This window comes from Misgurnus anguillicaudatus, chromosome 25 (genome assembly GCF_027580225.2).
Source record: "Misgurnus anguillicaudatus chromosome 25, ASM2758022v2, whole genome shotgun sequence".
NCBI lineage: Eukaryota > Metazoa > Chordata > Actinopteri > Cypriniformes > Cobitidae > Misgurnus > Misgurnus anguillicaudatus.
In genome coordinates this window covers 2,815,334-2,842,772 of record NC_073361.2, presented here as the reverse complement: position 1 = coordinate 2,842,772, position 27,439 = coordinate 2,815,334, and the positions used below count along the sequence as shown (strand labels likewise).

The window sequence follows — 27,439 nt, the reverse complement described above, 5'->3', positions numbered from 1 at the left end:
GTAGTCTTTATGTGATGCACATAACATGCTGTATGAATTATATATAAACTATAGAATATGAATGATCTTCACAGAAGTTCCCTCACAGAAATTTGCCCTTTGAAAGGGTTTCTGTGTGTGTCTCAAATTATGCAAACACACCTTGGTTTTGCAATTACACCAATGCATGTTTTCACTTATTATGATTTGAATGTTAATTCTAAACACTTAGATTAGCATGCTCTTAAATTTAAAAATGTGAATTCTATTTTTCAGTCAAATTTAAGTAAGTATCATTATTCCAGTGTGTTTGCCATTTCTGTACCTCACTGACATAAATTCAGGGAAGTGTCAACCATATAATGAAGATGGAAGAATGTATTCTTATAAGTCTTACTGTCAGTTTTCATTGTGATAACTTGTGGTCAAAACTCAAAAGTTTTACATGCTTTTAATATAATGTAGGCTATTTATTTCAGTAACGGTGGGAATGTACAGATTTTCTAACCAATACTTATACGTGGCTACCCAGGGAAATATTAGCTGAAATATAAATGTGTGACAACTAGCCACTGTCTCATCCATATACAGGATTGCTTTTTCCATATAAGACAAAGATTTCATTTCATTCTTTTCAGATCACATAACACAGCTTTTGCAAACGTCTGGGGTTACTGGGTTGTTTTCTGGACCGCACATGAGCTCTCAGCCATGGTTTAGACTGTGACCCTATCATCTGATAGTCCGCGCCATCGTAATAGCTAAGACGTGAGCCCTGATTGGTCATTCTTACTTCCGTTAGTCTTTTGGCATCCCCGCGCCACCTTGCGTCACTCTCGGGGCACATTCATTCATCACTTTTCTTTCAAGCAACGAGCCTCCGTCCAGGGTCCAGCTGTCCCATACACTGTATAAAAGAATAAATTAATATGGTAAGGACTTTTGTTCATTGTTAATAGCCTATTTTTGTGTCGTAAAACATGGGCTGACCGTCGATCGCTTTTCTAATCACAGTTGTATTTACGATTATGTGGTTATAATTTTGGAACGTTTCATGGATCCATAAATGAAATTTATGATGCACTACAAGTTGTTTATAACGGTTTACTATAATGTAACTTTCAAAGGATAAAGTGACAAGATGCAATCACAGTATAGAGTTAACTGCGCTGGAAAAAAGTTTTCTGGGTAGTTCGTTGTCTAGTTTGATGTCACGCAAAGGGCATTGACAAACATCACATCCTTTCCTTGCATTACTGATGCTTACATCTCTAAGAGGATTTATGCAAACTGTTATTTGATCATCCATATATTATATACATAATATACATATATACATAATTAAGTCTAGATACACAATTTCGTTACACAGTTTCACAAAAATACTCTGTAGAAATATCAAAGAGATATCTTTCTGCTTAACACCCATATTAAAACAGAGATGTGTATGTTGTATAAATCTTAGATGACATAATTGCACAGAAACACAAGAACTGTGTGTACATGAAAAATACACTTCTGACTTTACTAATGCAGAATGTAAGCTGTCGTGAAATTGTGCTGTCAGGGTGTTTTTGGTCTTTATCCTATTGTGTTGCATGGGATAACAGCATGAGAAAAAAATTTATTTGAGCAAATTTAAAGAAATATGCTGTTTTGTGTTTTAAATCGGTCACATCAATGAGGCAATAACAGTTATGCATTGGTCTTGTGCTTCCCATATCATTGTCATTAAATCTTCAGTGTATGAGCAGTAGATGAAAAATGTTCATCTTTTTTTAGTTATGATTTCAAATTAATTTTAATTAATTTTCAGTTTGCACCCAAGCTAGATAGTTGGATAGCAGGTAATAACTTGTTCAATTTCTTCCTGGACATGTAATTTCAGAATCCTTATTGGTTCTCTTCCATTCAGTTCACCCATCTGACGTTTGGACCTTTCCTGTTGTGTTCAGACATTTAAGGATTTTGGAAGTAAAAGAATTAAACATCAAAGAGTTTTGATTGCCCTCAACAATTTTGAGTCACTATTTGTGTCACCTCTTAACAGAGAGAGGGAGAGGCAGATGGAGGAAGCAATGACCTGTAAAATAAGAAGGGACACTATTATCGTTTTAATGTAGAGAGAGTTTACATTTCATTTCAGCTCTTTCTGCTGATTAAAGAGAAATTCAAGCAAGCATTTGCTCGAAAATGTATTTGTTTGATGCACTGAGGCCTGTGTGTTTCAGCATTGGGGTTAAAAACGACAAAACAAGCTCTCCCTTACTCAGAGACCATTTTGATTCATTTACATGCTTTGAATTTGCAAAAGCTTAAGTGTTTAAAGAGTCATCATACCATTCTCAGAAGGAGTGAGTTATACATCTATAATGTTCTTTGAACTGCCCGTGTGCTCTGGGATCATTTTTCTTGAAGCCAGCATACTTTGTAATCTGAATGTCTATGTGTTGCTATGTCTAGATACATAAATTGGAAATGGAAGGTCACTGAGACCCAGAGCAAACACAAAGCCTGGATTTTTTTGCTCTTGTGTTACAGAACCATTTTGAAGCAATTGACAAGCTGTTGAACTCTATACTGGATAGCCTTTTTGGAGAAAGAGGTTTGTGCCTTCTGTGTATTTTCTATCTTTATTAAGTGAAAACATACATAATATGTTCTGAACATCTCAAAAGACTTAGGATTTGTTTGCATTACACTTAAATCCTATTTGAATTTCAAATTGTGTGTTATACGACTGACGCAGTCTCTACACTTTCAGTTGCAAGTAATAAAACCTGATCTGTTGTTTCCGGGATAGTCTAGTCTATAGCCAGAGTATCTACATCAGTTGCCATAGTAATGATGTAAGGATCAGAACAACTACAAGGGGCTTTCTTATACAATGGACATTGGACAATGGCTGTCAGTGTGGAAAGAGAGCATGAAGAACTACTTTACAATTTATATAAAAACCAAGACTTTGTAGATCCGTCTCCATGTTTAGAATGTTGAACATTCTAAAACTTTTGTAATCTATGTCTGTGTGTGTGGTTGGCATGAAACGCTTTCGGGAGCTGTTTTTCCTACATCTCAAACAATTTGAAACAGGATTTTTAAGTAGTATTAGATGTAGTTATAGCTGATAGCAAACCAAGTCTAAGATTCAGGCTCCAGTCGCGCTTATGTTGCAAAAAATTGACAAAGAAAGTGATGGTGACCAGTTGTAGCACCTTATAAGTCTTTTCTCCTTGGCACCATGGACAATGTTTCTGAGCCAATCAAACAAGCTTAAGTCATGAATGCAATCTTGTTAAATCTATTCCACAAAGAATTAGGGCAGTTCTGTGGGCTAAAAGGGGGGAGGTCCAAAATTTTCCTTACCCACCATTTATTCATATTGTATACATATTTAAAGGTGCAATGTGTAGATTTTAGCGGCAACTAGCTGTGAGAATGTGAATTGGAACCAACAGCTCAGTCCACTGCTCACCTCTCCCTTTCAAAGCACATATCTAAGCTACGATACAGTAGCTGCCGCAGGACAAACATGTCGTCATCTGAGACAACATGCTGATGAAACACGCTCTGCTGAGCATTTTGTCCGTTTGGGGCTACTGTAGAAATATGGCCACGCAAAATAGCGACCCTTAAAATGGCTCATTCTAAGGTAATGAAAATAACGTTTTATTACATAAGATAATGCAAGGTCACCTTTCATTGAAGTAGCTATTTTGCGGCGAGAACGTGTAGGATCATTATACCCGTGTCATTAACAGAATGCTGCAGACACACTCACCTTAACGTTTTTTATAAATCTATTATCCTGCCAGATTAAAACAATGCAAATAACACCAGAATTAACAATTAATTTATGTACACATATCCTAAAAATTAACCTTGTGTGACTAATACGCTGTAAACCGGGTGAATTTAGATCATGATTTCGAATGTAAGTCAATGACGCTCATTGCCGGTTGGGAATACCAAGATGGCCGCTTAAACTTTGCTCTGGCTTCACCTCACGCTGTTACGTTAAGCTTTCTATGCACAATCCAGTCATTTATATAGACCAGTGGGTGGAACGGAACCACATTATGGATACAGCCAATGAATATGCCGGAAGTGTGTTAGTGGTGCTATTATTGGTGCTATATTATTAGTGTATAATGATACACCAACTTAAAACATAGTTATGTATATTATATTACATTTCTGTCAAAAGATCCTCCTAAAATTTACACATTACATTTTTAATTCACAAAATTTGCTTTTACTTTTATGAATTTGGCAGATTCTTGGGGGATTCTTGGGAAAATGACTTGCAATGCATTGAAAGTATACCTTTTATAACTATGTTTGCTCTCTGATCAAACCCGAGATCTTTATGCTGCTAATACGAGGCTCTACCAAGTGAACTATGATGAGAGTGTGTCAATGCTGTAAGCACGCCTCCCTATGTGCTATTCTTTAAAATAACAGAGGGCAAATAAGAGTAAATAAGCTTAAACCAACAGGAATTAGCACTGAGTAGTATTTGCTGGAAAAACACTCACCCTTTAGAAACAAATTGAGAATAAGTTAGTTTTATGTAAGTAACTGAACTGTGTTGAAACTCAACCATATTAATACAGGTCTGACAGCAATATGCTGCTGCTCTGTGAAAAACATGGCCTTTGTTTTCACACTGTGCAGAAGGTATTATATTTTATTATTTTTTTAAACCCCTGGGAAGGTGCACCCCACATTAAAAACAAAAAAGCTTGATGTGATGCCTATAAGTGAAAAACCTTGAGAGAAATATTAACAATGTGCTATTAAGCAAATATCCATATAAAATTGTTCATAAAGGTAATATAACTGTTAAAAGAAGTTTGTAATAGACTGTAAGATTGTAATACCATTTAGCCAGTTACTAAGATACATGAAAGGTACTGTAACATATTAACAAGATTAATATTTTAAACATTTAAATGTTAGTTAATAATGTACATGTAGTATTTATAATAATACTATTAAAGAACTACTATCGTCTGATTCACGAATTTACATTTCCTTTGGTGTGTAAGTGTGTATTGGTACATGTTAACGATATGCAAAAGGTACAAACCCCAAGGTAAGCGATGACACGAGTTATCGGTTCCAACATAAATCTCTTTTCTTGGACTACAACAAACACGGATTGTAGGCAACAGTTTACTTCCTGTGCCTGTTGACGTGGACAAGGCCGACATTATCATAATAAGTACACTTTGAGCCCCTTATTAGCAATTGAACATACTGTAACTGCTACAGCCAACCCGAGTATTACTGCTGACCATGCCCATCCCTTTATGGCCACAGTTTACCCATCATCTCAGTTATCAGTTAAATGGGCTGTATGTAGTTTTCAGAGGCCTCTAGCGGTGATGTTTCAATTTGCAACCAATAAGTTTACAAGCGCATGCTCGAACTCATAAGCGACGGCCAGACTGAGATGCTACAAACCGGAGAAAGCACCACACAACATGCTGGAAACTCAGGTAAACTCCAACTGCAACGTTAAATTGACTGCATTTAGCCTATGTTATGTGGTGTTACATAAGTACATTTACGGTAAGACAACAAAAACGGTTAGTGAACTACACTGAACAATTTCAGTATAACAGTAAAGCCCGGTATACACTGTGCTATTTTAAATAGTCCTTTAGGATTGTTGCTTGCCACACTGTGCGATCAATATTGTAGTTAAGTCCATGTCACACTGTATAATCTCAGTTTCCATCAATGTCAGACTGTACGAGTTTAAAGACTTTTAAAAAGCGGACGCACGCAAACAAACAAGTCCGCAGTTTTACATCATCGATCGACGATGGCTTGGCAAACACACGCTAAAGCGAAGGCTAGCAAACCGAAACAACATCTAAAAAACTAAAGCACATAATCGAAATATATTTTACATGCTTTGTAGTAATGTTAGCTTACCTGTCCAAAAGGATGAACGCCAACTCCGTATTCGTTTTTATACCCAAAACAAAGCGGAGGTTTCTCCATAATTCAAATGCCCTGCCGATGTTAATCCGTGTTTTTGTACGAAGTTGATCCAATTCACGTTTGGCTTTACGAGCTTCAGCAGATAATTTTTTCCTTCACAATATGTGGAGTTTGTGTTGGAGTCTCTGTTGTGTTGGGAGCAGGTTGTTTCAGTCTGTTATCAGACGCTTTGCAGTGAGTCGAGGTTAAGTGCAATGTCAGTAGACGAGGCGAGGGACTCGGGAGCACGCATGCAGGTGACGACACTGGATTTCGCGCCAAATCCGGCCCGGTACTTTCACATAAAAATAATAATATTTTTTTTCAGAGGTAATAGCAAAACCCGCAAAGTGGATCATTTTAATGTGAGATTACAACCCCTACACACAAAGGCAATTGAAAAGGGATTCGTTTAAGTAGAAACACTGTGGACAGCTCCTTTAACGGTTAATGTTCAGATAGCAAGCTGCCTTGTTAACAAGCTGCGGTGTGTATAACATCCCCACATATACACACAAGTGCAGGCCAATGTTTCAAGGTTTTTTTGGCTGTGATGCCGGTGAGGAGCTCAGACTTGCAGGCATGCTTCATGTGACCGCGGTATGGCGGTAATCTGGTTACAGTCCCAGGCCTACTCTTAGCAGAATAACAAACCGTGCCACAAAGCTCAAATCATCTCAAACTGTTTTCTTGAGTATAACTATGAGTTCACTGAACTCAAATGGCCCTCGCGGTCATCACAAGAGCAGCTTTGGAATGTGGTGGAACCATATCATGAATACAGCCAATGAGTCTGCAGCAAGTGTGTTATGAGGCCATGTCAATATGGACCGACATATCACAAAAAAATGAGGGAGTATGTTATGAGGGGGTATGAGGGGTCCAACCTTGTTCTAGGAACTAAGGCGTAGCTAATAAAGTGGTCTGTATGTTAACTGTATGCTTTATCAACACACCAAAGGCAAAACCTTGAAGATGCATGGTTGTGAAGATGCCTGGCTAAAATTTGCCATTTGTCTGTTGTGTATGTAATACATTGGTGTGTTTTTTGTGTTAGATACTCGTGTGAGAGGATGGCTCCTGTTGGATTCCTACACCCCAACCTTCTTCCTCACCATTACCTACCTCTTATTAATCTATATGGGCACAATATACATGAGAAACAGACCAGCATATTCACTGAAAAATGTCTTACAGCTGTATAACTTCTCTCTCACCTTGTTGTCTTTCTACATGCTGGTTGAGGTAAGCAAGAATATGTGCGCGAGTATCTCATAGTAGCAAAACAACTGATCTGTTAGTGCTGGTGTCCAGTATGCTTTGACCAGTTCATGCCTTATGTTTTGTGTTTCTTTGTGTATATGTGTGTTTGGTAGCTGATATCAGCAGTCTGGTCTGCAGGTTATCGTCTGCAGTGTCAGGGACTGCATGAAGCTGGTGACGCAGACATTAGGGTAAGTAAATGAGGATTCCATCATTTCTTTTGTACTACCCTATCAGATCTTGTTCCAAATAAACAAGAAGTTGTATATTTCTGTAATCATGGGCGTCGGAACCCAAAAAAATGTGTGTGGTTCCAAAACATTTACTGGAGTAGATGTAATTTTCTTGTATTCTGATGTCTTTTAATTAAACAATTGCTTTTATAGCTTAAAAACTTTGTGTACCTTGTTCTGTCGTGGCCAAGAGTGCAGCAGACGAAAGTAGTTACATTTGGAATAGATTTGAGGAAGTCAAGGCTGTAACTTGAACAGAGTTTAACCCTTGTGCATCCTTGAGGACATTTTTGTCTTTTATAGTTTTGTTTTTTGATAACTTTGCCTGCGTTAATGCTAACTGCATTAAATTTGCCACAGGTGTGTATTTTTATTGGAATTTTAATATTTCACCTTCATTTCATTTAAAAAATTTTTATATTAGAAATATTTTCTACTAGGTACACAAAATACTTCCTCTCAGGACCTTTTGGACAAAAATGTCCCCCATTGAAACCCATTAAAACTGCAATTGTTTATCCCGTTGCCATTCAACTATAAAATGATGCAATCTTTGTTAACAGACTTTCATTCTGTTGGCAAGGCTTCAAAATTTAAATTTTTACTATTTTTTACCAGATGGTGCAATTTTTTTAGGTTTGGCATATAAAGCAAATTATCGCTTTATTGTTGTTTTCTGCTGTTTTCGGCTTATGCATATTATAGAGCCAATTAGATATATTATGAAGCTATAATTGTGTCAGAGTGTGGTTTGTATGTGTGTACTGAAAATTTTATGTGTGTGAGTGTGTGTAGCTGGTAATTATCACATTGTGGTGACCAATTGTCCCCACAAAGATAGGAATACCAGTATTTTTGTGACCTTGTGGGGACATTTTGAGGTCCCCATGAGAAAACAAGCTTATAAATCAAACAGAATGATGTTTCTTGAAAATGTGAAGTAGTGGGGTTGGGTTTGGGTTAGAGAATGGGGTAGGTAAGGGGAATAGAATATACAGTTTGTATGGTATAAAATGCATTACGTCTATGAAACGTATAAAACAAGCACTTTTGGGAGTACTTTGACTCGCCTGAAAAGTCCGCTCCCCTTCTCCCTCTCATAATGGGAGAGGGAGGATGTTACTGCGCTGAGTCGAAGTACTCCCATAAGTGCTATTACACCATACAATATAGTTCCTCTTTTAAATCCGCTTAGAAAAGCACTACGTTTTATTTTGTACCACCAAACTTGCTCGTATAACTACTCGTCTTAAATAGGAAAAACGTTGATGTGTTTGGTCACTTCTAACTTTATCTCTAAATGGTACCATTGAATGAATGGGGCTAAGGTAAATGCTATCGTAGCGTTGCAGCGCGCTCCAGCGCTTACGTGCACGCACACAGATGATAGAGGGATGTATCAACAATTCTTAGTTAAGGTAATAACACATTTTAATATTGAAAATGAGTAGACTATTCCTTTACAGGGTTAAAATTCTGAAAAATAATGAATGTTTGATCATTATGATTAGAGCTGATGCTGGTTAAAAAAATGGCATCAGTGAAAGTGGAAAAAATATATAAATCTATAATATCTTTATGACACTTTTTGGACACGGACATTTTTGGCCCCTATGAACCTATGTGTAACTTTTTTTAATTGATGCACAAGGGTTAATTTATTAGGGCAGTCCTCCATTGGAATGGATTTGACTGACGGTGCTCTGAAAAGTAAACAGACATATGCGCTGAATTAAAGAAAAAGTCAGTAGGTTCAATATCATTGATCTAAAACCATATAATGGTTCTGATGCCCATATCTGTAATATTTCTGAAGAAGACTTTGAGAGACTGTGGCCGTGATAGTGTCAAGAGCTAATAAGCATATGTGATGTTATAATGTCATGTTTGCGTTTGGTCTGGTGTTGGCACCTGAAATCTGCTTCGCACCTGCTTTCTGATCTGTCACATTGTATTGTATTTTGGCACAGCTGAATGTTATTTTTGCATGTCTGTTCTGTTGTCAGACATAAAACGAGTAGGCTATAAAATAGTCACTAAACACGACACAGTAACACCTTGTGTTTAATCCAACCAGCCTAACTGCTGCTAAAATCTTGATGTACAAACTCAATGTCGTCTTTATGCCCTTGCTGCTAGTTCCGGCATCAAAATTGCTGCATTCCTTTTTCTGTGCACGGCATTTAGTTTGGCAATTACAAGGTGCACTGCTAATACATTAATAACTTGCCCTATCGTGACTACATGCACTCCTGTCTCAATTTTTCAAGGGTGCCTTGTTTTGTTTACTGTTGGTAACTTGGTTGCCAGTTCCACCTTATATCGCTCTAACAACTTGATGGAAACACACAATTTTTTTTTTAAAAGATCCGCTTTACATTTGGTTGGAAACCCATCTACTGTTGCTGCTACACAGAGCTACAACTACAGAACACTTGTGCGAATACCGCACCATAGAGGTATGGGGGGCTCGCACCACTGATCTATATAAATGACTGGATTGCGCATAGAACGCTTAACGTAACAGCGTGAGGTGAAGCCAGCGCAGAGTTCGAGCCGCCATCTTGGTTTACCCAACCGGCAGAGGGCGTCATTGACTTCCATTCAAAATTATGTTTTAAATTCACCCGCTTTACAGCATATCAGTCACGCAAGATTCTTTTTAGGATATGTGTACGTAAATTAACTGTTAATTCTGGTGTTATTTGCAATGTTTATGTTTTAATCAGGCAGGAATATGGATTTATAAAAAAACGTTAAGGTGAGTGTGTCTGCTGCGTTCTGTTAATGACACGGGTATAAATAAAATTTTTTTGACATTCAGCTACACGGTCAGCGTTATTTCTCTAAATAAGTTTAGGGCTGATCTGATACTGTAATGAAGATGAATGTATAATAACTGATTAAAAACTAAAATGTACAGTAAACAGTAACTTTCAGTAAATAACTATGTACATGCTTAGGACGTTTGTGTTGTAATAATGTACAGGGTCACTTCAGATATAAAAACGAAGACTAGTAAAGTGATGTTTTATCATAAAAATCTGATCGCGTCCATTGATTTAATAGAATGTTTGGGTATACCAACATGGCGGCGCGGTGGCTTCACAGTTGTGACGTCATGCGCAATCCAGTCATTTATTCAATTCAATTCAATTCAATTTTATTTATATAGCGCTTTTCACAATACTTAATTGTTTCAAAGCAGCTTTACATTAATAGAAGCAGTAAAAGCACAGAAAAACGACAGATAGCACAACATAATACACGGTAGCATAAGCAGTCAAATTTGCTGCGGCTATGACTCGACATTATAAGCGAGCATATTACTAATGTAACGTCTAGAAGAGGAAGCTAAGTTAAGCCCAAGAAGGCTGCCTCCCCGGGGTAAAAAACCCCCTAGGAGAAATAAACCCCGGGCTGTTTAGCCGAGGAAATAAAAAAAAGTCCTAGGAGGGAAAAACCCTTGGGAGATATATATGTATATACACACATATAAACGGATAAGGAGATTAAGCGGAGATTAAGCTGGTTCTGTCGGTGATCATTGGTCAGGCATCAGCTGGGCATCACGTTGAAGGACGACCAGTAGATCAGAGGTGTGTCGACTTTCACATCTACCGGAACTGGGTCTGTTTGTCCCATTGTCCTCGGGGTCGAGGACAAGACAGGGAGAGAAAAACAAAATCATTTATATAGATCAGTGGCTCACACACCCAGAATGGGTGTGTGGTGCAAAAAGTAGATAGGAGTTTTCCTTACTCAAACATGTTCTGAGGGCAGAAAGAATATGATTGGTTCACAAAAACCACCAATCAAAATGCTCGTTACTGGTTTAAGCCCTCGGCGGAGCCTCCAAGGCAGCTTCTGCAGTGAAGCAGTTCGAGCTCACCGTTGGTCAGATGAGTAGCGCAGATATGGTAAGATAGGAAGGAGACTGTTTTTGAATTCAGCTCGAAACGTTTCGAGCATTTAAGTGACGCGTTTTCACGTGTCCGTGGCACGACTTTCTTTTTCGTGCTAGGTTCACGTATTGGTTATTCAATTTTTTTTCCTTTTTTCAAACCATTGTCAATTGGGATTGGGGTTAGATTTGTGGTTTTAGTCACATTTTTTACTGTTTTCATGCGAGGATAAAGTTGGGTTTGGGTTAGAATGGCATTGTTTATACGTTTATTTGTCAGAAATTTAAATTGTTCTTGCTTGGAGTTGGGGTTAGAGTTGGGTTAGGGTGAGGATGTCATTTTATGTAACAGAAAGTTGTTCTAACCCCAATCCCAAGCGACAATGGCAAGAAAATAGGAAAAACAATTAATTAAGCTGTGAGGCGTGCAACAATTAATTAAGCTGTTTTAAATAGTAAAATAAAAATTAAACTTTGTATCTGGCTTGTAATGCAATTCTCTTACATGAAGGATAATTTATTCATGTACAGTTACTAAAAGTGTGGGTTATGCCCAAATAAATTAAACTTCTGTGTTTCAGCTACAGCTTTTTCAAATCCATTCCACTTGCCTCATTTAGAGGCCATATAAATTAAACTCTAATTTCATGTTTTTATTACTTTTGGCAATTGCACTGCCGTGATGACTGCAACTCAAGGTAAACAAAGCTTTTAGGCAATAAGTCACCAGAAGGCACCGGAATGGACGAAAATGGCATCTACTACAGTAAAGTTTTGGACACATTTTTTTTGCTTCCAAGTTCCAACTACAATGCTGACAACAGAACAGATAATGTAAAAATAACATTTAGTTGTGTTAAAATACAATATAATGTAACAGATCAGAGAGTAAAAGTGATTTCAGGTGCCAACACTAGACCAAATGAAGACACGACATGATGATGTGACATATATGCTTATTTTTTGCATAATTGCTAATTGCATTTTTGTGTACACTTTATTTAATTTTTTAAGTTACCCCTACACAGGGAATGAAAAAATATGGATAAAACCTTTAAAGTCGATTTAAAAATATTTAATTATATGGTAAAATATTTAGATTTATAATATGCTTAGGGACAAAACCTTTTCAACTTAAAGTAATACAAACAGTTTTGTCTGCGTTACACATGCTTTGATTCAGCTGTACACACCAAACTTGTTTAGTGTAAAAGCACATTGAGCGTACGTTGCCTATGCTGCTTTGCTTCGCTTACAAATCCATTTTAATAACAGGCATAATACAACCCCAATTCTCCCTCAATGCTGTCATTAATTCAATTACAAAGCTCCATGGAATATTAGATTAGACTCAAATGTATTGTCATTGTACAAGTACAGGGACAATGAAATGTAATATAGTACAATGATAGTGCACTTTTGTCAAGTGATATAAAACAGACCTATTTTTTTGTAGATGTCTTATTAATGCTTCACAAAGTAATGTCTTTTGTTTTCATTTTTTTGTATTATGTAATTATTTGTGATTTGATTCATTCAGCATATCATGTATTAATTTAAATAATTTAATACGTAAAACATAATCTTGTTACATTTAACTAAATGCAGAGCTAATATATTTTTACATGGATAGGTTGCAAAAGTCCTCTGGTGGTATTATTTCTCTAAGCTGATTGAGTTCCTGGACACCATCTTCATTGTGCTGAGGAAGAAAAACAGCCAAATCAGTTTCCTGCATGTGTATCATCATGCCTCAATGTTTAACATCTGGTGGTGTGTCCTCAACTGGATACCCTGTGGACAAAGTAAGGATAAAATTACTTCAGGGTAGGTCGTGGACAAAGAGACAGTACTGGTGTAAGGAAACACATTAGTGTTTAATAAGATGTAAAAGCTCTTTTGTTTTGAAGCTAATGTTTCCTTGCTTTGTTTAAATATTTCTCTGGATAACAATATAATTCTTTTGTGGAATTATATTAACTGTATTAACAGTATTCACTGTTTACATGAACTCATAGTTCTACTTAGTTCTACTTAACATTCGCATATGTAAACGTTCATAAACAGGCGCCATGATGGTTTAGATTAAGTGATATGTTGCGTCTCTGTCCACATTCAGGTTTCTTTGGGCCGACGCTGAACAGTTTCATCCACATTCTCATGTATTCTTACTATGGTCTGTCCACCATTCCATCCATGCATAAATATCTGTGGTGGAAACGCTATCTCACCCAGGCTCAGCTGGTCAGTGTGGAAACTCTTTCCAACCATACTGTGCTTTTATATATTCAGTTTTCCTTAACATTTACAGAAATACATTGTGCTATGTTAGAGGAATGTTCCTCTGTAATATTTTGTCCTTTGTCACAGGTTCAGTTTGTATTGACTATAACACATACAGTAAGCGCATGGGTCGTTCCTTGTGGTTTTCCTCTAGGCTGTCTGAAATTTCAGACCTTCTACATGGTCACACTTGTTATCCTCTTTGTCAACTTTTACATGCAGGTGAGAAATGTTCACTCTTATTCTACATATTTTACAGATGCAATTCCTCTACATGTGATCTTTCTTGAGACTGTAGCTGAACTGGTAAAGCACAGTAATAGTTCAAAGTTTTAATACGATTGTGCATACTGATAAAAAAGTCCAAGTTATTTTTGTTAAAAGTATCAGCCAAATGCATACTGTAAATGAGGAGCTCAAATGCAAAAGCCTCTAAATGCAGCTTACCTCAAAAATGAGATATTGATATAACTAAATGCTTTCGGCACGTATAATATCTTCATCAAATTCTTTCGGTTCAAAGCAGCTTAATCACTGCCTTAGGTCATTTAGAAATAATGCGTTGTTGGCAGAATCCGTTAAAGTCTGATAAAAAATGATAATTTACAAGAAAACATGTCAGAGGGTTTTTCATCTTTTCTGCTCTTATGTAAATATTCCTTATAATATTCCTTCATATGTCATATGTTCTAAATGTATAGTTTATATCAGCACATCTAAGCAAAACGTGCTGTTTTCTGGCTGTTTGGTTTAAGCTTACAGTTTTTTACAGACACTAGGACACATTTCTCAATACTTAGGTCACTTTTGCTAAACTCTTCACATAGTTCTCCTAACCAACTTTCAGTTTGGCAAAGCAGTTCATTTCATATTCAAAATGCACTACAGCTACCAAAACACTATTCAGGTCTCAAATCAACTCATTCTTCCAGAACACTGCAAAGGTTGACAGCCGACAAACACACTTTGTCACCCACAAAACAATGACCTAAAAACACTAACAACATAGAGCATTATACAATGTTTTCTTGTGTAAAACAAGGACACATCTCTGTTTATAATTCACTGCAATATATGTTACTGGAATGAATCAGACATGATGCAGAATTCGTCAATATTTTGTTGTTTATTTATTTTTACTTTTTTGCATTGCGTAATTCCAAAATACCATAATTTGTATACACACCATCCACTGATACAGATAGATACAATAGTAATGCTAATCTACTCGGCTGTGGACAGCTGTCGCTGGTCCAACTGTCCTATTGTTTTTATAGCATTTATTTTAAGATTTAAAATATATTTCATTAAAATATTACTGTAGAAATGTAGCAAATTGTTGTTTTATTGAGTTTTTTATTATGTTATTGTTTTGAACATAACAGTATGTGAGCATGTTTTGAAAACAGTATGTGAGCATGTGCAAATTGGCATGTACGTACAAAGAGATTTGGCAGTTGTTGTGTCTGAGTGAGAAAAGAATTCATGAAATTTGAGAGATGTAGTCATTGAATGCATTTTGTGCCAAAGCAATGATAATTCATCCTCAGTTTATTCCACATTGACTTCTGTTGTGCTCACTGTGTGAAGAGTTTTGCAAAAGTGACCTAAGTATTGAGAAATGTGGCCTTGCATCTGTAAAAAACTGTAGTCAAGTGCACATGCTGCCATTTCAGTGATTCACCCTGAGCTTGTAGTAATTGTCAGTATGTTTCCCCTCTTAATACATGGCATTTTTCTGCAGACATATAGAAAGAAGAGGCTGGGGGCTGACCGAACGGCAAAGGTTGTAGGAGATCATAAGAACAATTATTCAAATGGCCTTTCATCTCTAAATGGAGCCAACTTTAAACAGAAGGCACAGTGATGATTAAATCCAGTTGTCAAACAGTAGTGTAATAGCAGCGATAATCACCTGCAATTAAAGTACTGTTTTTAATTAGACAAGTACTTTTTAGCTATTTTTGTATTTTGTTATACATACATTCCTTTCAAGTCCTGACACTGTGAACTGTGTACGTAAATGGTGTACATAGTGCATTTTATGTGAAGGCAGTCCATTATGGCACAAAACATGTCTCCAAGGAGCAAAATGTATTTTTTAAAAAAAGTACAGTATCTATTCTAGAAACTGGATGCAAGAGAGATGCATTTCCAGTTATTTTTCAACAGAAGACACCTTACAATAGTTCTACATAAAAACCACTTGCTGCAGTCAAATGCGTTATAAGGAATTTAATAATAGATCATAGTACTAATAAGTCTTAAATCTTTGCTAGACTTGTTTGATCATTTAACATTCACAAAGTCATGGAAACCTGGGAATATCAGGGAATTTGAAATTGTGACTTTCAGGCCTAGAAAAGAAAGACAATATTGGAAAGTAAAGAAATTTCTAAATATACATACATATACAGTTGCTTTCAAAAAAATAGCAGTGCAACATCAGTAACCTAATAAACCACTTTTATTAGTAATATTTCTGCATTGCAAATTATTTACTTATAGATGTAGTAGTGTAATAGACAAACAATATACCTATTGGTTAATGATATCCACAGTAATTCTGAGAAATTGCCTCCTTTTTGAAAGGGGCGTGATCAAAATAATATCAGTGTGTAGTTTAATTAGAAAATTCCGTGAAAACATTGTGTTAAAACAAATCCTTTTCGGCCTTTATTGGGAAAGGGGGGAAGCAAATCACACATTGTTGTAAAATATATCTGCTGCTAAATTTTGCTTAAATAAAATGGGCCATTCCAAACAGAGGAACATTGTAATTTGATTAAAAAGTTGATTTGAGGGGGGAAAACGTATAAAGAAATGCAGCAAAGTTTAAGATGCTCAGCTAAAATGACCTCAAATGCTTTAAAATGGCAATAAAAACCTGAAACAGTTGGAAGCAAGCAAGCAACTACTGTTAAAACAGATCTAAGAATAGTCAGGATGGCAAAGATTCAGCCATTCATCACTTCTAGAAAGATTAAAGATAATCTAAAATGTGACCGTCAAAAGACACCTGATTGATGTTAAGCTGTTTGCAAGAGGCCCCCATAGAACACTACTTTAAAAAAAGGCATGAGCAGAATAACATTAAAACATCAACTGGCCCAAATAAAAATGACGTAACATTTTGAACAAAATCCGGTCTAGTGGTTATCAACAGTATCTGAGGCGACCCCCGGCACTGTTAAGACAGTTAAGCATGGTGTTGCAACAATCATGGTGTGGAGATGTTTTTCATGCTATGCGTGTTGGGCCTATTTATTGTATACAAGGGAACATGGATCAGTTTGAATACATCAGAATACTTGAAGAGATTACTTACCCTTTGCCGAAGAGAAAACATCCCTAAAATGGGTGTTTAAACAAGACATCAACCCCTAAAACACATGCAAGTGGGCAAAATCTTGGTTCTAGACAAAAAGGTCTGAGGTAATGGGTTGAGATCAGAGGACTGAGCTGGCCACTCCATTGATTTTTGGCTGAATTAACTGTTTCTAGGTGCTATTGGTTGGTTGACTCGATTTGAAACAGATGCGCAGCAGTTATCAACAACAAAGGTTAAGTTTCTAAAGAGGAAAATGTTGACACAGCTATTTTTAACAGATTAATATTCATTTTCTTTGCTTCCCTTTAAAAATTTTTATAGTTAATCCTTTGATTTGTAATTGAATGTGTAATGTTTGCAATACATTTTTAATAAGGAAATATAATTATTTGTAACATTTTAGCACTTTATTAGTACACTGCTATATTTTGAACAACTTGTATATACTGTGAAGAGCTTGCATTCAAAGAACAATTTGTAGCCAGTGAAATAATTTGGAGTGTGTGTTTGTGTGTGAGAGAGAATTGTTTCACTGGCTAGAAATTGTTCTTTCTCTGAATGCAAGCTCTGTACAGTTTTTTTCCTCATCCAGTAGTCACAGAAAACTGAGTCATGGAAACCCATGTAGCACTGTCTAAAAATCTTTTTGTCTTTCAAAGCTGTGAGTTTTATTAAAACACTATCACTCCCTTGTTTTTGACATAAACAGTGATATGTAAATGTGCAAACCTGTATGTTAATTTGAAATTGTTTTGGAGGTTGTGAATTTCATAATTGTTCATTAAATGAGAAATATTGAACAATGAATGTTTCCATAACAACAAATCTAAATAAAGCACTTAAAAATAGTACCTAGTAAACCTGATGATCTGTGTTTTTATTATTATTATGACACACACACATCAGATATTTTAATAAAGTGCAGACATTCCCATATACAGAAAAACTAAACCAAAAATCACACGTCGTCTTATGAGGGGTCTGCAGACGAACCCTCTGTCAACAGTTGTCCTGGAGGACACTGAGAGGCTGTAAGATCTGCAAGCTGAAAAAACATCAGAATTCAATTATTTACTAATCCACATGCAGACCAAAGTGTGTTTGGTTATTATTTGTAGCATGCAGTACCAATTTTCAAATGTTAGACATTGCGGTAAAGGAGTCGTAAAGAAAAACTTTACCACATTGACTTGGGTCTCTTGGCTCTCTGACAGACTGTATGAAGCATCAGCAGATTCCTGAGAGATTGTAAAAGAATCCAACCTAGCATGGAACACAGGTTTGCTCAGAATACTAAAATAAAATAAACTGCACAACTGATCATAGTATGTATACAGTTCACTGTAGGTACATTTCATAAATGCATTGGCTAGAAAAAAAAAAAACTATCTACATTTGCCCTCTCATTCTCTCAGTAAGAGTGTCAACAAAATGCAAGACCATCTATACAAAGGACCAATGCACTCAAAACAATGGAATTAATAATTATTTCAATAAATCAAATAAATGTAGCAATTTATTTAGTTAAAAAAGGACCATTATTTAAACAACACTTAAGTATATTCACTTAAATACAACATTTATTGTTTGAAACATTTAAAATCCACTTTCACGAACTACCACTGTATTTGTTTTTTTATAATAATGTTTTTCATAATAAGCTGAATTCCCAAATAAAGCTTAACTGACCAAATGTAAGACATTTTTCATAATAATAAAGAATATTTTACTAACAGACAGTGAGTGGGGCTTCGTGTTCATTGGTTTAGAGGCAGACAACAACATTTTTCCCCCTTTTATTGAATTTGGACATGGCATGCACACTTTCCTGTTTTTTTCATGTTCTAGACTAGATACACATCAAGCATTATGGCACAGTCTTTAGTTGTAAATTGCCAGCTCCAGCATACCCAAATCTTTGGATTTAATCTTCTGGACATTTAGACATGGCTTTACGTAAACATTGTATTATATTGTATATTTTCTTATACTCGTTCTTTACATGAACTCTGATGTTTAATCTTACTAGAACACGTCCCCTCACAACATCCAGAAACATGCTTTAAGCTTGGGAAACGGGCATAAAACTATTATGTGCTTATAACAGGTATGGAAATAGAAGAGACAGATTGCTGTAGGGTGGGGGTCAGTTGGGTATTGCTTAGGGTGGCTATACCCTGGCTGACTGGTCAGGTCAGTGCAAAGTAATATTTAGTGTATCAATAAGTATATTATTTTATTTTACTTATTTTTTGTAATTATTTCAAGTTCATGGCTTGATGTTAAATTTTAGCGCAACACAGCAATTTTTAAGGTGAACTTGGCTGTCTGAATTTGTGAACCTGCTTTGAACAGCATCACACACAAACACAGAAACAGCACTTTGGTACCACCATTATATGCCACATGTGAAGTGAGGTGAACATTTAGTAGCTATAGATAACAACTGAATAAATACATTGAAAAGGAAACAAGTATCGCTAGTCTAATTTCATCCCCACGCGGTGCACACAGAGATGTGTTTTAGCAGTATTCAATCTGAACAGTACTTGTGTCACTTGCAGATACTGATAAAAGTGCATTTTTAACTTCATCTGGTCTTATGGCCACTTGTGTATTAAACCAATTAAAATCCTCAGAGTACAACACTCCTGTCCAGAGCAATCCTTCTAAAAGGATTAGCCAATAAGCACCGCCCTCTGTCTGCTTGACATTTGTGAACTATAATCTATTATGAAAATCTGGTTAAATTGGGCATATAAAATTACATTTGAGTCAAAAAGGCATCATTGAGCAATTAATATTATTATTATTAAAAAGCAACACACTAAGTGCGTTGTCCCAGAATCCATCCCAGAATTATTATTGATAAACACATTTTGTATTACTTTTAACACAACTTGTGTTTTATTTTAACACAAAATCAACACATGATGATACATAATGTGTTAAAATTACACATTTACCCATCTTTGTGCGTTAAGCTTTTAACACATTGTGACATTAAACCCATCCAGTGAATAGTGAACACACACGCTGACGTTGCAAGTTGTGAACACACACACACCCGAAGCAGTGGGCAGCTATCACTGCAGCGCCCAGGGAGCAATTGGGGTGCCTTGCTCTCAGGTTACAAGCCCAACGCTGTAACCACTAGGCTACAACTGCCCACCAAAGTCTTTTTTCTGCCCGGTTTCGACCCGGGGACCTTTTCCGTGTAAGGCGACCGTGATAACCACTACACTAGGAGAACCTCATTAAACAAATTAATGACTGATTTAAATATAACATTTTATTATTTTAGTTTTGTATTTGGTCTTCCATACCTCTAGGGTTATGTAGGAGAAATATTTCAGAAAACCTTAATGGGATGTTCACTCCCAAATATTCTGTCATAATTTATCCTCATGTTGTTCTAACCCTGTATGAATTAAATTTTTTTCTGATGAAAACAAAAGAAGAGATTTTGATAAATGATGTAATTACACAGCTGGTTGTAACTATTGACTTTCATAGTAGAAAAACAAATAGAACTATTGTGATAAATGAAGAACAAGGTATTTTGATGAATGATGGTAAGCACACAGTTGGCGATACCCATTGAATTCTATCATATTGGTTTTTCCTACTAAATTTAAAGGCGGAGTCCACGATGTTTGAAAAACGCTTTGGAAAAAGAGACGGGCCGACTACCAAAACACACTTATAGCCAATCAGCAGTAAGGAGCGTGTCTACTAACCGACATCCTTGCCGGGTTGCGTATTTGTGGGGCAGGTCTATCAACAAAAGGTCCAGATTCTATTGGGGTAGGGGCTTGTTTGTTTAGGTGATTTCAAATATCAACATTGGCTTTCAAACATTGTGGACTCCGCCTTTAACATCAGAAAAAAATTCATACAGATTCAGAACAACATGAGAGTGAGAAAATGACAGAATTTTTATTTTTGGGTAAACTACCCCTTTAAGATCTGTGTCCACCATTCTGCAAATGTATATTTTCGATTTCTAAACAAATTACAAACAGATTTGTAAATAATTCTAAAAAAATGTTTTAAAAAGCACACACTTATTTTCAGTTAGATATTAAACGGTATGAAAATTTTACCACACGGTTATACCACGTTATCAATATTTTCATGGTTTTGTGAACAATTTCTAGAAATTGTAAAAAGTACTGATGCAAACCAGATTTAAAATTTATTTTACATGCAAGTGCACTTTTGTTCGCATAAACATCAAATAAATAACATTAACAATAATCATGGTACATTTGTGGTTGTGAGATAAATTATCTAGCTTAGATAAAACACATGAGTAAATTAGATTTTCATATAAACACAGGACTAACTCTATAAGGAAAAGGAAACGTCTATAAGCACATTTATATCGCTGTTCTTCAAATTGTTTCAGGTATTTTCATGATAAAGAATATTAACACTTTACTTAAAGGGGTGTTTATAAGACTGACATGACAGCTTGATAATCATGGCATGAGACGTGCCATGAACATGGAGATTTTATGCATGTTTTTGACAACTGTCATTAAGTGTCATTTGTTCAAATGTCATCTGTTAAGCTAAAGATGACATTGTTTGAGATGTCTTTGTCATGACAACTTGACATTACCAAGACAACATAATTGACCAGTGATACAAATTGAATTTGTCATATAATGATAATGATAATTATCATTATTATTATGATTATTATTATTATTATTATTGCATTTGAAGACCGCTTCACCTAAAATTAAAATGAACACAGTGCAACAATGGGTTAAGCCATGCAGCGTTGGGTCCATATCGCTGCAAAAACGGTTTTGTTATTTTTTCTTCCATGTCAGAAAATTTAAAAACCCATAAACTTAAGTACAAAATGTCTGTTGCATTTTTTTCAAGGTATTTAAAATTATTTTGCATAGTATTAACACTTATTGACATTTTATTGACATTCAATTTGTACGACTGTAGCTGAGGTCAAGAAAATATTCATGATGCCGTTTTAAAACTATTTGACAGAGTATTAACACTTAATGACATTTAAATGCCAGTTTAATGTAATGTTAACCCATTAAGCTGGGTATTTTCTTAAGTTTGATAATTATTCTGTTATGTCATATTTATGACAAGTTATATTGTACTAGTCTATAACAATGTCATAAAGACACCATAAACAATGTCATATTTGCATTAAAAATGACATAACTGTCATTTAGTGTCATTTGTTCAATTATCATAAACGTGCATAACATGTTCATGACATGATTACGAAGGTGTCATGTCATTCTTATGAACACCCCTTCAAGTAAAGTGTTACCGAATATTTTGAATGGTTTTGTTTAATGAGTGTTGCTTTTTTAAAATGTTTAAATGAAAATTTTAAAAAAAATCCATCTCTGTCCTCAATTTAGAAATCTATGCCCACTGATTAATTTAATGGTCATATCCTCTTAATTGTTCTGCAGAAGTCTATATATCTGTAGGTATATGGTGCAAAATATGGTTAAATTAAGTTTGTTAAATCCATCAGCACACAATTTAGAAATTAGAGACCCGTTTATAAATCCCGTTTATAAAGTTACTAACAACAGTTCATAAATGGAGAGGAAATGACACCAATTGTGAGCACGCAGAGTAGATGACCCTAGATGGGCTCCATACAAAATTGCAAAACAAATTAAATTTAATATTACTTGCATGCCATGCAACATCATGTTTTGACAATGTAGTAAACGAATACTTGAAAACTTCTACATCAGAATAATGGTTTCACTCGTTTAAAAATAGGTCCAATTCCACTTCATCTAAACTGAAGAGCAAATAAAATGGGTTTATAGCTGTGTACCTCTTTTGCTGTTGATCACAGAAAGCTCGAACTGTATTAGCCTCCAACTGCCAGAAATTCTGAAACACAATCATCTACTGTCTATTACACAGAGAAAAGCAAATAACTTTTGCTATTAAATATCCTCCATTCAGATTACTATATGCTCAGAGCTTTTTCAGGGTTTTTGCAATCCAATGTAGGAAATATGCTACTTGTAGTAAGTGAGTGAAGACAGACCAGAGTTTCTTTCTCGATGGATTTGAGAGTCAGGCAGTCCTGCTCCAAACATTCCAGCTGCTGCACCACACTGGTCTGGAAATGCTCCAAATGTAACAGTCTACACATAGACAAACAGAGTTAATTCTCAGCACAAAGTTAATAATACTGCCAAACAGATGGAAAGTGAGCAGCATTATTTGTAATCGTTTCATTTGAAGTACTGTACAACCAATGAAAAAGCTGCTGAATGTTAATGTTGTCTTCTGTACCTTTGACTATGTACAGTTCCCAAGAGAGAGGTCACATTTCTTTGACAGTCTGTTAAGGACTGCAGTGATCTAGCCTCGATTCTTTTATACCTGTTCTGGATCACAAAAAAGGGTCCCGTTCATAAGGATTAGTTCCCATGATATTTTCCCTTCATATCATTCCAAAAAGGCAAGTATATTAAGGCAATATAATACCAAAGAAATGGGGTTGTTTATATCTGTACATGTATGACCATGAGACAAAGCAACTTTTATTCCTATAACTTCTGCACTACATTTCAAGTGTTTTCGTATGAAATGAAAGTTGTGCATAATAAAAACAAAACAAAAAAGGACACTGTTAGTACTCAATAACTGTTAGTAATCAAAGTTTGTTACTTAGTTTTTGTCTTGTACTCACAGAAAAATGAGCTCTCAGCTGAGTCTTAAAGGAGTGAAATGCAGATCTGACACCTGCCCCCAACTCTTCTTCCGATTCATCCTCCAACACTTTAGAAACTCTCTCTACACACACACACACACACACACACACACACACACACACACACACACCTCTAAGAGTCCTTCTTATTGGCATTCAACTCACTTTCTTTGTATGGCCAAGAGCAGCAGTAAACAAAAGCTGCTTTTATTCAAGCAGGAAAAAACTTGCAACCAGTACAGAAACGTTTCTTCCAAAATTACAATAGCAAATGTCACCGACTTAAATACCTGTAAACTTATGATAAAGCAAACATTACCATTACTTTTGTCCACAGTTATGGTTCAAATTCATTTTAAAAACATGAGTTTTGTAGAGTTGCAGAGTTAAAAAACAAAACTAAACCTAACCTCTAACCCAAAGTAAACTGGTATAGTGGTCGAAAAATGTACTGAAACAGATCAAAACAGTGCATTAAATATAGCTGCAAGAAGCGATGACAGGCCCTAGCACTATATGGCGCAATGCTGGCTCTCAGAAAACAAGGCACAGTGGGCATGTGTATTAAAGTGGGTCAATATCACTTGACTATTGTAAACAATGTTGCAAATAATAAACTCCCTGCTGCCAGTTGATGGCGCCATGACCCACAATAGCCAAATGTTTGCAATTAAGCATCTTTAATATTTTGGTAAGGCTGACTAAGTTTGCTGACAATCTTATTAATGCATTAGCGGAGTATATAAAAGTTCAACACAAGCATTTGACAAAAAAAATCTATGGATGCGTCAATCAGCTCCCTTGTTCAGTGGTAAGGGCACTTATCAGGGAGTCGACCTTTTCTCAATTGCAAAATACTTCCAGTGCACAGAAACATTTGATACCTAAAAATTCCCACAATGCAACGCAAAACCCAGTGAGCATTAAAGCGTAACTAAACCCCTGGTCAGAGCCTGACTCCACCCACTGGCAATATTTGAAAAATGCAAGAAAAGTGGGCAGATCCCAACGGAGATAAAGGGACGAACTAAGCTCGTACCAAGCATGTGGTGAGATCGTAACAAGGGCGTGGTGAGCTTGAACCTGAAGAGGGCAGCACTCAGACGTTTTTACACCATATATTGAAGTATTGAAACACTGTATATCCAAATGTCAAAAAACCTGCTAAAATCAATGAACAGCACTAATAAAGTATCATTCTTACAGATCATTAACTAAAAAAAGTTGGTTAAGGGTTTAGTTACTCTTTAAAGCTCCCTATGTGTTCTTACGAGAAATTATGTGTCCTTTTCTTACCCTCTCCAACCGAAATCGTGCAAGCCAACTCATTGGCAATAAAGAGCAGATTCTCAATATTACACTCTCTGGGTCACAAAATTTAGTTTAACGATTAGTTTAGCTGAGAATATAGATAGATAACCTTCAAATCTGCAATCAATAAGTAAAGATAGCACCTATTTAAAAGTCTGATTAGATTAATAAAAAAAAGTGAGTTCCAGGCACGCCAGAGAAGCATCAGCGCTCATTTACCCCGCTGAGCACAGCCTCATCTCAGCCACTCCTACAATTGGCCACTGAGTCGGATGTGTCTGAGACTTAAAACGGTTGGTTAAATATACCAAAAACAAATTAAATATCTTATTTGTTTCTATTATTCATATTACATCTTTAATTTGTTATTTTTTGGCAAAGGTACAAATTAAATTCCATAACTTAGAAATGTATATACTTAATAGATTTTCTATTTAATCTTAACGCTGTACTAGCACACTGTCTTTTTTACTGGACTTTGTTTTTGTCTGTACTACATAAAAACGAATAATTAAAATGTTTTTCATAATGTACTTTAATCAGTTTTTTATTAAGTCAGAGACATGTTTTAGTTTGTTGCTTGAAAATGTCACTGTCTCACAATATGTTTTAATGGTCACTTCACCAGACAAATAAGCCATCCCTTTGTATAGTGTGCAAATGTCCTTGCCAGTGCTCGAGCCCTTGTACACAATATACTGATTCATGACCTAGAGGGCTAGGAAACTGATTGAGATGCATGGTTTATAAAACACAAAACGACTAACTTCCTGTTGGGCGGAGCTAATGACTAACATGTTTTGCTCATGACTAATGGTTGATAACTCTAATGCTTGTGCCAAATTTAATTACTTTTTAAACATACTTAGAGCCTCAAAAACATGAAGTATGACATGCCACCCTAAAAAAATGGTGCTAAATAGCGCTTAAAGTAATTCACTGGCTTATCATTTTAGTGCTAAACGGCATTGGTCTAGAACCATTTTGTGCTATGTTCAACCATATGTGGTGCTGAAGTCATGCTTAAACATCACTTATGGTTCTACAGAGGTGCTATATACTGTATGTATACATGACTTTGATTTGCTTAATCCATACAAGAGCATGAGTGTTGCATTACATAAAGAATTTGCAAAAATACCATAACCAGCTGTGAGAAGTGGAAAAAAACGGATTAGGGTTGTAATAAGTTTTCAGACAAACGTACGAAAAAGCGTGACCTCCTGAGGGTATCTCATGTATTCTTGACTCACACTCACAGATTATATCGGTCTTAACTTTTTAGTCTCTAAAGATAATTTACCTGTAGCATCCTCAAGTGGTATGGATGAGAACAGCCTCTTTGGTTTAAGTCTAGGCCGGAGCTCTTCCCTTTTCAGAGCAAGATACGGCTCTGTGTGTTACATACAACCACATAATCCCATTCTATCTGTGCTACATCTTGGTTCAATTTTTGGACAAAAAAAGGGTGAACAAAAGCTTACCTGTTGATTCAAGTTGTTCATTTTTTTGAAAATGTGATTCCTCTATATCTAAACCATGTTCCTGTAATTTTTCAACAAGATTATCTGCTTCCTCCAATGGTAAACTGCTATCAAAAACAACAGGCTTTTCTTGAAACCCTAGAAATGACAACAGAAAATGGCATAAAAGAAATGAGTATCAGAGGCATGAAAATCCATTGAGATACTTTTAGAAACCTTTTGAAGACAGAAAATGAAGAGAGATGTGGTCTCTAATTCCATCATTCAGAGGATGAATTAGCAAACCTGAATCAGCTGTAACATTTACTGATCTCAGTAGTTTTACTTCAGATTGCAATTCTTCATTTTCTTCTTTTTCCTTTTCATGACATCTGTGCTTGGGGGTTGAATACTAAAAACCCACACATTTACAAAAAGATCCTCAGTCTTAGGGCAAATTGTTCTTTACACATACTGTAATGCTTAATACAGTAAGTTGTGAAAGGACATTGTTTCACCAATATCTTTTATGCAGAAATATGTTTCACTTTACCTTGGAATACTCCTCCTCATTACTGCTGGGTGAAGACAGAGGTAGTACTACAGAAAAATAAGTTGTTAGCAGCAGAATATGTGAAGAGATGCAGTCCTGCAGGGGAAGAATTGATTGGCAATACCTCGGAGTTTGCCTTTAGTTCTGGGTCTCTTCCTGCTGTAATCAGTGTGTGGCGTATCTCTGTAAAAAAACTCTTCATCTCCTGAATGCATTACCCTAATTCTTTTCTGCAAATAACCAGGTTTGCATAACATTTTAGTGCACAATTTCCAATGTATAAAAAACAGCCACTTAATGTGCATTAATAGGCCACATTCACGCTAACCTTGACAGCTTTGCCTAGAGTTTCAGGGAGCGACTTTGTAGACCTGATGAAGAAATGCAAA

General features: G+C 35.9%; 2 protein-coding genes across 3 annotated transcripts in view; one reads left to right on the top strand and one right to left on the bottom strand.

Annotated features, from left to right (window-relative positions):
• Window positions 1–776: 776 nt before the first annotated feature.
• On the top strand, window positions 777–17,847 carry elovl2 (ELOVL fatty acid elongase 2). 2 transcript variants are annotated; one of them, XM_055182153.2, is made up of 8 exons: window positions 777–911; window positions 2,521–2,584; window positions 7,031–7,218; window positions 7,350–7,427; window positions 13,007–13,178; window positions 13,493–13,617; window positions 13,744–13,878; window positions 15,401–17,847. In XM_055182153.2, the coding sequence occupies exons 1-8, from the start codon at window positions 909–911 to the stop codon at window positions 15,521–15,523; spliced, it is 888 nt and encodes a 295-aa protein (XP_055038128.1). In that variant the 5' UTR covers window positions 777–908; the 3' UTR covers window positions 15,524–17,847. The 2 variants fall into 2 exon arrangements, with proteins under 2 accessions (XP_055038128.1, XP_055038129.1); XM_055182154.2 differs by lacking the exon at window positions 777–911 and adding an exon at window positions 2,315–2,333.
• sycp2l (synaptonemal complex protein 2-like) overlaps window positions 17,848–27,439 on the bottom strand; it is a 45,554-nt gene continuing 35,962 nt past the window's right edge. Inside the window, 12 exon segments of the mRNA XM_073864174.1 lie at window positions 17,848–18,032; window positions 18,169–18,250; window positions 22,833–22,891; window positions 23,052–23,151; window positions 23,303–23,397; window positions 23,703–23,806; window positions 26,338–26,427; window positions 26,519–26,656; window positions 26,804–26,909; window positions 27,051–27,097; window positions 27,175–27,280; window positions 27,379–27,421. Coding sequence (XP_073720275.1) covers window positions 17,958–18,032; window positions 18,169–18,250; window positions 22,833–22,891; window positions 23,052–23,151; window positions 23,303–23,397; window positions 23,703–23,806; window positions 26,338–26,427; window positions 26,519–26,656; window positions 26,804–26,909; window positions 27,051–27,097; window positions 27,175–27,280; window positions 27,379–27,421 — 1,045 coding nt within the window. The 3' untranslated portion in view covers window positions 17,848–17,957.

What these genes read in the sequence shown, in the direction of transcription:
- elovl2 (XM_055182153.2), top strand. An exon ending in CTTTCTACATGCTGGTTGAG is followed by an intron (nt 7,219 to 7,349) that starts GTAAGCAAGAAT and finishes TGTGTTTGGTAG; the next exon opens with CTGATATCAGCAGTCTGGTC. An exon ending in TTGTCAACTTTTACATGCAG is followed by an intron (nt 13,879 to 15,400) that starts GTGAGAAATGTT and finishes ATTTTTCTGCAG; the next exon opens with ACATATAGAAAGAAGAGGCT.